Here is a 16,220-nt window from a genome sequence, read left to right as displayed (position 1 = left end):
CAAACTAATGACCCTCACATACAAAGCAGTTCATAACTCTGCCCCACCCTACATCTCTGAACTTATCTCTAGGTATCTCTTGGCTGTAGCAAGCAATGCCAGGCAGCAGCTGCAAGGGCAAACAAGGTTTTGAGCTGTATTAAAAGGGGTATAGATTCACGGGAGGAGGGGGTTATTCTTCCCCTTTACAGAGCATTGGTAAGGCCCCATCTAGAATATGCTGTTCAGTTTTGGTCTCCAGTGCTCAAACGGGACATTATTGAGTTAGAGAGGGTCCAGAGAAGGGCAACTAAGCTGGTAAAGGGTATGGAAAGTCTCAGTTATGAAGAAAGACTGGCCAAGTTGGGTCTGTTTACACTGGAGAAGAGGCGCTTAAGAGGTGACATGATAACTATGTATAAATATATAAGGGGATCATATAATAACCTTTCTAATGTTTTATTTACCAGTAGGTCCTTCCAACGGACACGAGGGCACCCACTCCGTTTAGAAGAAGGGAGGTTCCATTTAAATATTCGGAAAGGATTTTTTACAGTGAGAGCTGTGAAGTTGTGGAATTCCCTCCCCGAATCAGTCGTACTGGCTGATACATTATATAACTTTAAGAAGGGGCTGGATGGATTCTTAGCAAGTGAGGGAATACACGGTTATGGGAGATAGCTCTTAGTACAAGTTGATCCAGGGACTGGTCCGATTGCCATCTTGGAGTCAGGAAGGAATTTTTTCCCCTCTGAGGCAAATTAGAGAGGTTTCAGATGGGGTTTTTTGCCTTCCTCTGGATCAACTTGTAGTTAGGCAGGTTAGGTATAGGCATTATGGTTGAACTTGATGGACGTATGTCTTTTTTCAACCCAACTTACTATGTTACCAACCAACCCGCTTGTTACGCTCCTCTACTGACCTGCTCCTCAACTCCTCTCTCATTCCCTCCTCACACGCTCGCATGCAAGACTTTGCAAGGGCTGCCCCCCTTCTCTGGAATTCACTCCCACAAACTGTCAGACTTTCTCCCAATCTCTCTGCCTTCTAGAGATCTCTAAAAGCACATTTATTCAGAGAAGCTTACCCTAATCTAGTTTAGCAATACCCTGTGCCCCACCTCTCACAACTCTGATCATGCCCATTCCCACACCTTGTGTCTCAACCCTTTCTCCTTGTAGAATGTAAGCTCTTTTGGGCAGGGCCCTCTTCACCTCTTGTATCGGTTATTGATTGCTTTATATGTTACTCTGTATGTCCAATGTATGTAACCCACTTATTGTACAGCGCTGCGGAATACGTTGGCGCTTTATAAATAAATGTTAATGTAATGTAATATCTCAATCTCCTTGTCCCATATAGAAAAACTGTAAATACCAGGGCCTCAACAGGGGTACTTCAGACCTTCTTTTGTGCTGTAGCAGATTAACAATAAGCGCAGGACGGAATGTGCTGTTAAGGAAATTCAGCGCCATGTTTTAGTCAATAGCCTAGTGTCTAAATCTGTAAGGATTTTTTTGAATACAGCGCTGAATTGTGCTTCTCTGAAGCAGGCCGTAAATCCACACCTGGCCTATGGAACACTAAACAACAATGCTGATCACACTTATCTTATTGTGTCAGTTTTTAAGTACTTTATTTGGCAGTTCAGATTGCTATTGGCCAGCCTAATGTCTTTATTGATAACATGGCATTATTTTACTGCTGCCTTTTCATTTACTTTGTTGAATTTGGTTGAAATTTGGTTACACAAGTAACTATATGGTTGTCCATATGCTCTCCAACTTCTGCGGTACCGAAGGCCGACATTTTTCTGGCCCACGTGGTGGAGGGCCAATAATGGATGCCAGTTTTGACCATTCCTCTTTTTTAAACTGCACCTACTTTAAACCACACCCATGTTATCACAAGAGCTTTTAAGACCATCCGCCCCATTAATGGTGGTAGTGCAGCAAAAACCCAAATGGTTGGTGCTCACTGTAGGGATATCAAACTTCACTCATATGTGAAAGGATGATATGTCATATTAAATCCATATGCCTCCTTTTCCCCTGTGGATAGCACAGCAACCCCCAGCACATAATTACACACCTTAGGGACCATATAATACAGCGCTGCAGAATATGTTGGCGCTTTATAAATAAATGTTAATGTAATGTAATATAATAATTTCCAAATGCTAATAAACTCCCACAACAAACCCCTGCCAGGTTCATCTCCCACAGGCAGAATAGGGCAGGCAGAGTATGGCACACACAGGCAGCATAGAGCAGGCAGAGTATGGCACACACAGGCAGCATAGGGCAGGCAGAGTATGGCACACACAGGCAGCATAGGGCAGGCAGAGTATGGCACACACAGGCAGCATAGGGCAGGCAGAGTATGGCACACACAGGCAGCATAGGGCAGACCTCAGGTGTGAACAGGGGCACAATGTGGAGGCTTACAGTCTGAGCCTGAGATGTGAACAATGCAGGGACTAAAAGGTGTGTACAGTACAGGGAATTAAATGTTTAAACATTACAGGTGTTTACAGCCTGAATCTGAGGTGTGAACAATGCAGTACAATATAGGTACTCATACCATTTAAAGCTTACACAAAGGTAAGCAGTCACAACAGCAAGACAGGTGGGGGGCCACACAGAGGGGGGCTGTGGGCCGCCAGTTGGACAGCACTATCTTAGGGTATTTGGCCCTGTTCACTTTATTTCTGGATGTGATCCTCACTTGGAAGCTTTTCCAAAAACCAAGTCCCTTGGACCACCAGGAGCAACTAACTTTACTATCAAACACTTCTTCTCCACCTGTTTATTTAGCAGTGCCTGAATCTACCCCTGCTGCCTCACACTGACATCAGTGTGTCTTGGTCCAAAACACACGTTATAGCACTTTTGTATTTGGTTCAAAAATCACCCGGGCATGCTATAACTCTGCATCTCTTCTGATATTGCACTTCTCGGTACGGTATTACTTACCAGAGTTAGTATCTAACAATAAGTTCCCTGCTGTTGGAATTGCTTTATTGGTTGCAAATTCTTACTGCTGCTTCAACAGGATACAGCAGCTGAAAGGTCAGAGTTTTGATCTCCTCCACTTGCAGTAAGGGTGACACCTAAAAATGATAGTGGTATGACATGTGGTATTCACAGGTTGCTACTGCAAGGGGTATGCATTATGGCTTACAGGAAGACATTGCTCTAAATCTCTGAATGAATGCAAGATGATTAACAGAAGAATACCTATCCAGAATAATGAAACATAATTGGTATGTTTTATCATCTCCAGATAAAATTGTTCTAAAAATGCATTTACACATAAAATGTAGTTTAAAATGTATTTCTCCATTCATCATTCATACTGAAAAAAAAACAAAACTGGTGAAGGCAGGAAGTACAAGGGGGTATAGCAGCAGGGAAGAGGGGTCTATTCCTCTTCTTCCTGTATCTAGTGTCCTGCCTCCTGCTGGTACCTACTATACCCAAGAGAAAGAGAAAGTTACAATATATCTAACAATAACCCAGGAGCTGCAAAGCAGAGAATTTAAAGAAAAAAGTGAGAATCTGCAACTGATATCCTTATTAAATAGGACACAAGCAGTTTATATTAAAGCAAAGGCTTTGGGCGGGGGCTTCATCTATCACAGAGCTCTGCATTATTTATAGCGAGCTTGTGCAAGAACAATGTTTATAGCAGACTTAGGATTGAGTTTTCCTTTCAACCTGCTAACAATCAGTATACAAACTGCCACTGACCAGTAAGCAGCATTATCTGTACAGTATAGAATCATTAACCAACTATTATGCTTTGTCACATCCATTTCATAAAAATATATTATGTGGAAAAGTATGTGGTACTATACCTGGACTCATTTAAGTACCTAGAAAGAACGCTCAACCATGATATCATGGGCAAGTACTGACATTAATATTGTGCAAGCAGAAACTGAGTTATGAGTTATAAGGATATCCCTACAATGCAGGAAAGTAAGTTATAAGCATTCTGTGCATAGAAAATAAATGGATGATAATCACATAGATTTAAAAATCCTTTTAATGAGATAAAGGTATATTTTAGATGCCAGGTCCAAACAACATCTAGAACACAGAATGACCTTGGGTTGCATATTCCAATTCATAGCATGGTGAATTTTGTAGGTAGGAGAGGCCTGTAGGTTGTGTGTTAGGGATCAGCCCCCTGCATTAGCTTCCCATAACAGACAGCTTAGTGTGTGAAGGTCATAGCAGCAACTACGGAAGACGTGAGAAGCTTCAAATAGTTTTTGTGGACTGTAGCGTTCAGAACATAAAATGCCAATATGTCCATCAATTTTTCATTCTCTTGTTAAAATCACTGACAAACCTTATTTGTCAAAATGCTTGTCTTTCCAAGAACCTAACTAAGGGTCATTGTATAAACCTAGGCAATGCTATTACAAATGTTATATTATTGTTACAAATGCACTTTTTGGCAGCTAGGAGTCACATGATATGTTTGGACTGTAAAAAATATGGTTGCTCACTTCGAAGAGTGAGGCTGGTACTTTTGTAATATTCCGATAGCTGGTGTCTGTGATTTAGCACAAGCCAACAACATAAAAAAATATAAACATAAAGCACATGGGATCAGAAAAACAAAAGGTATACATGTCAAACCCCTCATTTTTAGGCCCAGTCTGTATTAAATGATACCCATCTCCAAGTTCGGTCCTTATTATAAGGAAAAGAGATGTTGTTTTACAGTCTGTAATGTTGATAGTATAAATAGAAATTCCCAAGCTGCTTAGTTTTCCTTTTTTCTAGCCCTTTCTTCTCAGCCTTCAGCCTGTACAGTATGTTGCTTTATATGACATATTATTGCCCAGGTTACACAAAGTAGGCAGCTAGGGCTGCCATTTTGTCCTTGGGTTTTTTGGGGTTTGCCCTTCTTCCCCTGCCTCTTCCTCTACCTTGCCTTCTTCCCTGCCCACCCTTGTGCATGGGATGTTTCATTGTGGCATGTTTTAGCTCAACTAGGTCCTGAAATACAGGGTCACAGAACACACAGCCAGCGTGCTGTGTTTGATCTGCAGGTAGAGGACACTTTGCCTTGTTGAAGTCGACATGGACCACTGCAGCATCGCATGCATCACAAGTCTCTGCAGATACACGCACACGATGTGCATTCTCAAAGAAGTGCACAATGACATTGCATTTATTGCAGGACATCTTCCATTTTGGACCAGAGGTGGAGTCAAGGACCATTACCCCACTTTCACACTCAACACACTGAGCAATTCCCAGCATGCTAAGTGAGTGCTGGCAGGTTGGATGTGTGCACTCATTGCAGCCCATCCCTGTAGGGAGCAAAATAACACAAATTACTGTTTATATTCAAATTCAAGCAATTTATACTGAAAAACACAGTCATTAGAGCAGCAAGAATAACTAGCCAACAGAAACTGCAACAGAACAGGAGGTAAACATTGATGCATTAAACAGCTGGTTTCTGGGGGATACTGGGTGGTTAAGATACAGTTGCAACCCTTATTATTGCTGCTATGCTATTCTACTGCTTCTACAAGCAAGTGAATGGCAAAATCATTAACAATAAACAGACAATGTAGGATGAAAGATAAGAGGAATTGAAAGTGTAACAAACAAAGCGTAAGACAGTCTGAATAAACAGAGACAAAAATATAGAGGAAATATTAGATAAGGAAGAGGAAATGCCCAGAGACAGTGGCTACAGAGGAAAAGGCAAAAGGACAGGAAGAGGCTGATACAGCTAGGGCAGTAAAATAAGCACCTTTTTTCATGTCCCTAAAAGGGGCATGATTGTAGCAGTATGGACACAGAGGGTAGCTTTTCCCTCGGGACCCTGATGACCACAGAACCAGTTCAAAATCATCTAGTGGGCAGCGCAGTTCTTTGTACAGTTTGATTGTGCCATTTTGAGGAAGACTATAGGTTTCATCACAGTGAGAGCAGTGGAGGCGGCTAGGCTTGGCCTGTGAGCAGAAAACACAAGGGATAACGGAGTAAAAAAAAAAAAAAAAAAAAAGCAATATTTTTTTTTTTAAATTTCCTTTAAAAATGCACACCCTGACTGCCTTGGTCTTGAAACCTTGCTCTTCACTTGTATATTGCACTACTAATACCAATCATTTTTCAAATGCCTCAAAACCCACTCATGGCAAAGCACTCCCCTCCTCTCTGCTGTGTCTCTGCACTAAGGGTGAAGACACAGAGCTACTAGTAGCAGCTACTTGTCACGGCTACAGAAATAAAGCTGATCATTTACCGATAATTGTCTCTACATGTGTTTTACCAGAGGCAATTCTCGGTATTGTCTATGGCAGGGGATTTCCTGGTGTTTAGTAGCCATGTAGCTTCATGTGTCTTCACCCTAAGATGCACAACGTTGGCCTATGTGTGTGCACAGAGTGGATGCAAGGAAATGCATAGTTTCAAGTTTTATGACAGATATCCACTCCTGTGTGTAAGTGGGCAGGTAGATGCTGTGCATCTCAGTGCAGAGACAAGGTGCAGCAGAAGGGATGTTGACCAGCTCTCTTTCCCCTGCAGAGAAAATGCAGGTGGAGAAAATTCATGGCTGTACCTTCAGTGACATTAGTCTAAGAGGTTTCCATTTGGCATTATGTTATTAGTGATGCTGAAGACAAAAGTAGAAACCTGGATGTTTACAACAGATAGGCTGATACAAACTTTACTAAATAAATAATTCAATCCTAAAATGGAGCTAATAATAATAACAATAAAAGTTTGCATGTTTGGCTCATATTTTGTAGAAAAGCAGATTGATATATCTACAGCTGTTAACTGCTATAGCTGAAATTACTGTCAGTTATTGTCAGAAGATCTTTTTTTAGACCTGAAATGAATAGGGCATGGGCCATATATGCCTTTTAATTGCCCAAGGCTTGGTCGCCTACTCATTCTATGCACTGGACAGATCTAAATCCTGCACAAATACTAATATAAGTTTAATACACGTGCTGCTGAGATCTGTCTATCCTTGCAATTTCCATCAAATGAAGTGACAGGGGGGATCAGAAGGATAACTATTTAAACTGTTCTTTCACCCAAGTCTGTATTTTTTCATCTTTCCCCATTTGACTGGAGACTGCTAAGCCATGTCCACTACTAAAGTACACATTTGTGTTTATATTATATAGCAAAATGTCCTCCTTGGTTTCTCCTACTGCATTCATAAAATATAAATGTTGACATACAGCTCAGTTACATTTCAGTTGCTACTAAGGGACATTTTGTAAATTGCAAGGCTGAAGCAAATATTTGATGAACATTCATGTAAAATATATAATAAAATAAAGAGCATAAGATAAGGAGTGGCTCTGTATATATGGAGGAAGGGGAAGGTTGGTTTATACGGCGGCTTCTCAGTAGACTGATGAATTGGCTTAAAGGAAAACCCCCAGAATGAATACTTAACCAACAGATAGTTTATATTATGTTAAGTGACCAATTAAAGTATCTCCACCATTTAGTGATGGGCTGTGTGCTCCCTCAGAGATCACATGACCAGAAATAATACAGCTCTAAAGGTGCCCATACACGTTAAGATTCCTTCGCTTGGTGAGATCACCAAGTGAGCGGATCTTCACCCGATATCCCTACCTACAGGTGGGCGATATCGGGGAGCATTTGGCCAAACAATCGAATTATATTGGCGGCAATGGGGCAGTCGGTTCGGGGACCGCATCAACCCCCCCCCCGATCCGACTAGATTTTCTAACCTGCCCGATCGAGATCTGGCCGATTTCAGGCCAGATATTGGTCAGGCAGGCCTGTCGGTAGTCCCCATACATGGGCCGATTAGCTGCCAAATCAGTCTAAGGGACCGATATCAGCAGCTAGAATCGGCCCGTGTATGGGGGACCTTAACTGTAACTGGAAGAAGTGTGGGAGTAAAAGGCAGAACTCCATTCATTGGCTGATGGGGCCTAGCATTTGTGTGCGCCTTGGCTTGTTTGTGTGCACTGTGAATCCTATGATCCCAGGAGGCGGCCCTTAATTCTTAAAATGACAATTTTCTATTTAGGAGTACCCAATAGCACATACTACTAAAAAAAAGTATATTTTTATGAAAATGGTTTATTTAGATGAAGCAGGGTTTTATATATGAGCTTGTTTATGCAATATATTTTTATAGAAACCTACATTGTTTGGGGGATATAGTTTTCCTTTAATTGGGCATGTACCAGTCAGGAAGTAGAATTTAATTATTTTTCAAATATATGACTAATATCTTGCACTAAACAGGGAAAATCTGTTTCTCCAAACTAAAACAATAGGAAAAACTTAAGTTCTGGAGAGCATTTTTGGGTGGAAAACTACTTACAACTGCTCTACCACATAGTTCCAACTGAAGTAAAAAGGAGCTACATTAAAGGAGAAGGAAAGGCTAATAAAGAGTTAATCTTAAGCTGCAGGCATACCTTCAGTTGTCTCAATAGTGCCCTTACGTCTCCCCATACTTCACCCGTTCAGAAGATCAGAAGCCAAACAGGAAAAAAAAATGCTGAGCAGGGTAGAGAAGATTCCCATAATGCATCGCTCCCTCCAAGACTTGGCGACTTGTTACTGTAGGTGGCGCATGCGCACAAACCAGGAGCTATTGGTTGCCATGGCAATGTAAGGAAGGTGAACTCTGTGACATGCAAGGGGGGGGGGGGGCAGGTGCAGGGAGCGAGAGGGTTTGTGGCAGGAGCGGGGGGGGGCAGGGCGTTTGTGGCAGGAGCGGCAGGGAAGTGAGTATCTCCCTTCTTTGTTAACAACTTGCTAACCAGGCTAAAAGTCCTTACAAATAGCTTATTTTCCAAAAAAAAAAAAAATCACATGTAATGCTGTGGGGCGGGCATACTATGTCAGATGAGAGCCGCCGAGCTGTGACGGCGCTGCCAGCATTGGATGATCCGACATGCGAGCTGCGCGCGGTGGCTCGCATCAGTCACAGATCATCCTACGCTGGCGGCAGCGCCGCCGCTCGCAGGCTCTCATCTGACATATTATGCCCGCCCCACAGCATTACATGTGATTTTTTTTTTGGAAAATAAGCTATTTGTAAGGACTTAATAACATTAATAACATTGTGCAGTCGCTTCCGCTGTGTATTCTCCCTCCGAACCGGCGGGGGGGGGTTACTGCCGGCAAAGGACGATCTGACATGCTGTGAGGGGGACAAGATGGCGCCGGACAAGATGGCTGCGAAGTTCACTGAAACAGTATGTAGGTTCTAGTATGTGTATCTCTGTAAATCTTTCATTAGGCAAGCCAGGAATATAGCGTTTTTACACAGCAACAGTAGTACTATTTAATAGTGTGCTTAATAAATTTTGACTTTCCTTTAAACTGCCATTGGGGTGTTTTCAGCAAAGTAGTTCTATATGTGACATTACAGACAGCAACGGAAGCACGTACATTTCTTAAAAGTAGTGCAGGAAATATTTTAGAAGGGTCAGCATAATTAAATGATTCACCTAACTTTTAGTATGTCATAGAATGGCCAGTTCTTAGCAACTTTTCAGTTGGTCTTCATTTTTTATTGTTTTATTTTCTTTTTTTCTTTCCAGCTTCCAAATGGGCGGTTACTGACCCCAGCAGCCAAAAAACTATTGCTTTTTGAGGCTACAATTTCATTACTATTGTTACTTTTTATTACTTATCTTTCTATTCAGACCCACTCCTGTTCATATTCCAATTTCTCATTCGAATCACTGCCTGGTTGCTAGGGTAATTTGCACCATATCTAAAGCTAGATAATTCAAAAACAACTAAAATATGAAGACCAATTAAAAGTTGTTTCAGAGTAGTACTCTCTACAACTAAAAGTTAATTTAAAGATGTATGATCCCACATGATCCCCACTGTGCCTTACCTGAATATATTTCATAAATCGATGACATTTTCCACAGCGAGACAGTGGTTTGCCAGTTGCAGCCAGAGGTGAGAATGATACTTCCATCAACTCATCCATCCCTATGAAAAATCAATTGCAAAGTTGCTAAGAATTAGGGCATTTGCAGGAGAAATGGGTCATCCTTCCATATTACAAAGTAATGGTAAGGACCCATCTAGAATATGCTGTGCAGTTTTGGACTCCAGTGCTTGAAAGGAATATTATTGTATTAGAAAGGGTCCACCAACTAAGCTGGTAAAGCATATGGAAAGTCATCTACAACAGGGATCCCCAACCTTTTTTACTTGTGAGCCACTCTCAGATGTGAAAAGTCTTGGTGAGCCACACAAGCGTGAAAAAGCTCCTTGAGGATGCCAAATAAGGGCTGTGATTGGTTATTTGTAACCCTTATGTGCACGGCTGGCCTGAAGGAGGCTCTGCTTGGAATAAAACTGTGTCCAAAACTCTCCCCCAAGCCAGAAATATAATATTGGGAGCAACATCAAAGGGGGTGGGGGTGGGGAGCAACATGTTGCTCACGAACCACTGGTTGGGGATCACTGATCTACACAGTACAGAAAGATGTGTAAAGTACAGAATATGCAGTCACAGGAGTTCCTGCTCTCCCATCTGAGGTCTGAATTACTTACAGCACGGGGCCCCGGCTAATTAAGCAACTGTAGCACAGCTGGGCCTAACTTGGGGGAAAGGTTTGTGACTGGGGTGGGGGGCCCCTAAGGTAACAGCCTTGGTGGGCCCCAGACACCCCAGTCCGACAGCGAATATAATAATCTCTCTAATGTTTTATATACCAGTAGATACTCGCAGCAGATGCAAGGGCGTCTATTACGATTAGAAGAAAGAAGGCCCAGTCTTAATATTCAGAAAATGTTTTTTTTGCTGTGAGAGCTTAGAAGTTGTGGAATTCAGTTGTACTGGCTGATACATTAGACAGTTTTAACATGGGGTTGGATGGCTTTTTAAGTGAAGAAATTATTAGGTTGAGGTGTTATTAGTGATGGTTAATGAAAACAGCTCTTAGTAAAAAGTTGATTCAGGGATTGATTACCAACTTGAAGCCAGGAAGGATTTTCTTCCCTCTCTGAAGCAAACTGAAAGGTTTCAGAAGAAGTTTTTGACTTCCGCTGAATGAAAGGTTTCATATAGACATAAACACCTAATGGATGTGTCCTTTTTCAACCAAACTTACTATGTTACTATGCTTTATTTCTAATACTATTTATCTAAACTCCTCTTTAGATTCTCAGAAAATAACAAGTACTGCTCACCTGCTATTGAATCCACAAAGTAGTGGAATTTCCTCTTAAAGATATCCAAGGTGTGATCCAGGACTTGCTGGAAATTTGCCTTCCCCTGAGCGATCAAGTTGAGCTGCTTCTCCACTGCACTGCGAATGGTTGGAAGCACCAGTTCCGGATCTGAAAGGAAAAAATTCCCAGAATTGATACTCATTCAGTTTTTCATATTTTCATTATGTCTATGCCTTACATTCACATGCACACAAAGGTGACAATTTTAAAAAGGAGATGAAACAATTACAAACAACAAGTCATTTTTTGTATTTTGTATTCCAAATATATTGAAGTCTATCCTATAAGAAGGAAAACAGGGCTGTGTACAACTCAAACTTTACAGTGTAAAAAGCAAGGGGAGTAATAAACAAGTAAAGGTTTTAAAAAAGGAGACAAGACTTGGGATTATCCACAAATGCTGCATTGGGTGCAATAAAATATATAAGTAGCTTAGGCTTCTTTCACCTTGTTTTACTTTATGTTAGATACAAGGATGATTGGGTAAACCTTCATTCACCATACCACAAACTCTTTATGGGAAGAATTTAAACAAAATGGTTCCCTTTTCACATGCAACACAAAAATACAGAAGAAATGACATTAACAATAAAAAAAAAAAAAAATCGTTAACGAACACACAAAATATGAAAGACACAGATGATGCAAAAATGAAGCAAATGATGCAAATACCCCAAAACATTCCTAAAAATACTAAGAATTAGAGGTGGGGAAAGGTACCCCTATGTATAACACTACTGCTATCTCCAGTCCAGTGTCTTGCAAACAAACAAAAAACTAAAACCTGGGCTTCCCACAGGTTTACCCTTTTTCTGGAAATTTACTACTACCAGACAGTTACAATCCTAGTTTCAATCCCAAACTATAAAAATAGTACAAGCAATACCAGCTTCAACCAACAGATGGCCATTTAACCATTTCTTATAAAGGCTGGTTCTTTAGGGCACACAGATCACAGATGTGGTGTAAATAGGCTGCATGACAGAAGTGCAATACAGGTTGTACAGGAGTATCTGAAAACATGTCCTTTGGCTACATTTAAGCAAAATCTTCTTAAGATGTTTACAATGATGGACTGGTGTGGGGTGGCCAAGTACTGAGTTTGCAACAAGAGAACACAACAGACAATCCATAACCAGTCACCACTAGGGTAGATCAGATTATGAAGCCTAATAAGAGCCAATTTTATTAGAAAGTTAGCACCCAGAAATCAGTACAGGTATAGGACCCATTATCCAGAATGCTCGGGACCAAGGTTATTCCGGATAAGGGATCTTTCCGTAATTTGGATCTTCATACCTTAAGTTTATTAAAAAATCAATAAAACATTAATTAAACTCAATAAGATTATTTTACATCCAGTAAGGATTAATTATATCTTAGTTTGGATCAAATACAAAGCACTGTTTTATTTTTACAGAGAAAAAGGAAATCAATTTTTAAAATCTGAATTATTTGATTAAAATGGAGTCTATGGGAGACAGGCTTTCCGTAATTCGGAGCTTTCTGGATATCGGGTTTCCGGATAAGGGATCCCATACCTGTACCTGCATACACAATATTCCTGCATGAGTGCTCTTGGTATGTGGTGAGCTACTTCTGTAGCAGTTTGTAAAAGTGCTTTGGTGATTCTGAAGAAGAGCACCAGTGGTTCCAATCAAAGGTGGAAAGCTTGCCTAATGTTTAGCCATACATTGACCAAAAGCCAACTCTGATGCCCAGAAGACAAAAATCAGACAATGTTCTGTGACCCTAATATCCTCAAAAGGAATTATAGGAATTGCAGTGTAATAACATTAGAGGAAGGAAAGGATAAGAAAGTAATTGTACTTACCCTCTTCCTCTGTTTCCTGCCACCATACCACACTGGCTTTATTATCCACCTGTAGAGAGAATACAGGGGTCAGTGCCAGATGCAGTAGGGGCTAGGGACAAGCATGTAGACCTGAAGGTAAAGTCCCTTATGGAGGGCAATGACACTGCAGACCTACATGCTATTAAATAATATTTCTTACAAAAGCCATGATCTGGCAGTTGGACACTTACAAACAGGTCAGCTCAGAATAAAGAAGAATAAAACCACCAACGGAAAAATAAAACCACTGTGCTCATATATTTTCCTTTCTTGGTGAGGGAAGGCTTACCCATAATCCTTGTGTTGAACTTACACAATACTAGCCAAAATGCATTTAAACTGTCTAAAAATTGATACAAGGCAGTGAGAGTGACATGAGATGTTTAAAAACTGAAATTAAGGGTAAAAATAATTAAAACATTGATGAAGCAAGAAGACAGTTTAGGAAAAGGTTTCAAGAAATGGAATTTCTCTAAAATGTACCACAGATTTACCCAATTTTCTCTGGGAGTATATTACTATTATTAAATGTTGGCTGCAAAGATATTATTACTACTTACCTATCTTATAATATCCATGCACCAACACAATGCCCAGGCTAGTAGGCTTCAGTCTGCGCCCACTCTCCACTGTCACATAATTGCGCTGGCAGATATTATTAATGTGCACTGGAATGCTGGCATCAGTTCCTATGAAATAAAAAACTTGTGTTACCAAATGATAACTGTATACAAACAAATTGTACATAAAGCACAAATATGTACCATTCACATTTTTATATTTTTAGTTGTGATATCTCAGTGCATTGTGCCTGAGTCTGAGCTTTCAGGAGCCAGAGCACCACATTAGAACTGCTTTCAGGTAACCTGTTGTTTCTCCTACTCCAATGTAACTGGAGGAGTCCCAAGCCAGACTTGGATTTCTTACTATTAAGTGCTATTGTGATCTACTGGGAGCTGCTATCTTGCTACCTTCCCATTATTCTGCTGATTGGCTGCTTGGATGGAAAGGGAGGGGGTGATATCACTCCAATTTGCAGTTCAGCAGTAAAGAGTGACTGAAGTTTATCATAGCACAAGTCACATGGCTGTGGCACCCTGGGAAATGAAGAATATGGCTAACCCCATGTGAAACTTCAAAATTAAATATATCAAAAATCTGTTTGCATTTTTGAAAAATGGATTTCAATGCAGGATTCTACTGGAGAAGATCACATAAACCCTGTACTGTACAAATGGTCTCTTCATATTTAAAGCATATATGTAGTTAAGTATTTCCCATTTCTTATTATTTCCCTACTGCTGAAGGGAATACAATCAGTCTTGAGATATTTTGATCAAAATTTTGTACAAGAGAAAAAAAAAAAACTTATTTATCCACTTACAAGCTGCAGACTGCAAAATGAACACAGCTAGCTGTCAAGTACTCTGTTGTGCTGTAGACTTTACATTTACAACACATGTAGTGCATTCAGATCAAAGAGACAAGTGGAGAACGAGTTAAAAGGATACTGCTGTTAAAATGACCCCCTTTCACACATTGCAAAAAACAAAATGTCAGTTGTCAGTAAATTATGCAATTTGGGTAAAAAAAAGGATTTGCCCTGTCTTAAAAAAGTTCTTCATGTAAAGGGTTTCATAGAAACTCATCTGTATGTGTCTTTCCTTGCTTTTCTTTGTTTAAAGGCAAGAATAAAAGGACTGGTTATCTCTTTTATCCTTTATCTATATTTACAAAACCACTAACTACAACATATATGTGAAAGATTACAAAAATTGTAAAAGCTTAAGTAAAAAATGTATAGGATTATAACACAATGCAATCCCAGTATCCTGTTACACTGAAGCACTGTTAATATCTTCAAATGTAATATCTATCAAGTCTACATCCATGACCACAATAAGAAAAAGTTTTAAATTGTACAAGTTAACTCAAAGGTAAACTACCCCATTAATACAAATAATTACATTTCCCCATTTGTCTTTTCAAATATACTAAAATGTAGGCACCATCTGCTTTCTGTCACCCACCAATGCCATGCCTCTCCATTAAAGAGATGAGCTCAGCTTCAGTCAAGTAGTCTGGAGGGCATGTCTGTTTTTCCATCAGTTTCATCTCATCCACACTGAACTTGTCTCCTCTTTCGCACGGCTGGAAACTCTCTTCCTTTGGAATACCTTGCCAGGGCATAATTTCTGTGAATCCTGAAAGACAACAAGGAGAAATGAACCTCCCCTCTTTCAAAGAACATTTAAACAGGGATCCTACATCACATAGCCACCTTTTAGAATGACTCTCCCTCTCATGACAGACTATTGTGGATAAAGCTGCCTTTTAGGCTATTTATATTTCTCACCTGCTACATACCACAAATGTAGTTACAAAAATAAGCCATATAAAAATGTGATACAAATACATCATTGTTTTCATAATATTTCCTATATGTCGGTGTTTCTAAGGGATTCCTTCCATCCAATTAGCACAGGACTGATATTATCTTACTTTTATTTGCATATATCAGCCTATATATTTGACACTGGTTGTATACAAGGTAGAACTACGGAATAGCAAATCTGTCTGCCTTAAGCTCTCACTAATGTGGTGTTAACTAGATGCCCAAGCAGACACCAATATCATATCATATGGTGGTTTGCCAAAACAACCAATAATGGCAAAAGACTTGGATTTCGGTTGTCACATTAATCTCCTACGGTGGAAAATTTTGATTGGGCGCCACTGAAGGTAGCGATTCATCTCTTAACGTTAGTGGAGTGGGCAAACCACCTTTCGAAATGATTTGGATGACCACTTTGGTTGCAAAACTTAAGATAAGATCTGCTCATTTGATAACCTCACAAAATTAGCAACCCTGTATTTGCAGCCCATCTTCTATGATTACATTGTTTCTTCAGACTTTTCTATATGGCATTTATATTTAAACCCCTAAATGTTTAATAGCAGCAGTCAATAATATGCCAGTAACACTATAAGCTATTTAAGGATACCCTCCTATATTCAGTACACAGTTTGTAATGTATAATATTAACCAACAAAGCCAAAACTTTAGTCCATTCCACACATGCTAGCGAATAGTCCTGTTTTAAAATAATCTCTGTGTCTATATGCACTGGAATATT

General features: G+C 40.1%; 1 protein-coding gene across 3 annotated transcripts in view; it reads right to left on the bottom strand.

Annotated features, from left to right (window-relative positions):
* Positions 1-4,011: 4,011 nt before the first annotated feature.
* The window catches only part of top3b (DNA topoisomerase III beta), a 29,441-nt gene continuing 17,232 nt past the window's right edge, over positions 4,012-16,220 (bottom strand). For all 3 annotated transcript variants that reach the window (NM_001195572.2, NM_001126919.3, XM_012956162.3), the window contains 6 exon segments: positions 4,012-5,311; positions 5,764-5,965; positions 9,877-9,977; positions 11,187-11,336; positions 13,644-13,772; positions 15,114-15,287. In NM_001195572.2, coding sequence (NP_001182501.1) covers positions 4,842-5,311; positions 5,764-5,965; positions 9,877-9,977; positions 11,187-11,336; positions 13,644-13,772; positions 15,114-15,287 — 1,226 coding nt within the window. In that variant the 3' untranslated portion in view covers positions 4,012-4,841.

The sequence above is a fragment of the Xenopus tropicalis genome, chromosome 1 (assembly GCF_000004195.4).
Source record: "Xenopus tropicalis strain Nigerian chromosome 1, UCB_Xtro_10.0, whole genome shotgun sequence".
Classification (NCBI taxonomy): Eukaryota; Metazoa; Chordata; class Amphibia; order Anura; family Pipidae; genus Xenopus; species Xenopus tropicalis.
The sequence above is the reverse complement of the archived record's forward strand: the minus strand, read 5'-3'. Positions and strand labels throughout refer to the sequence as shown.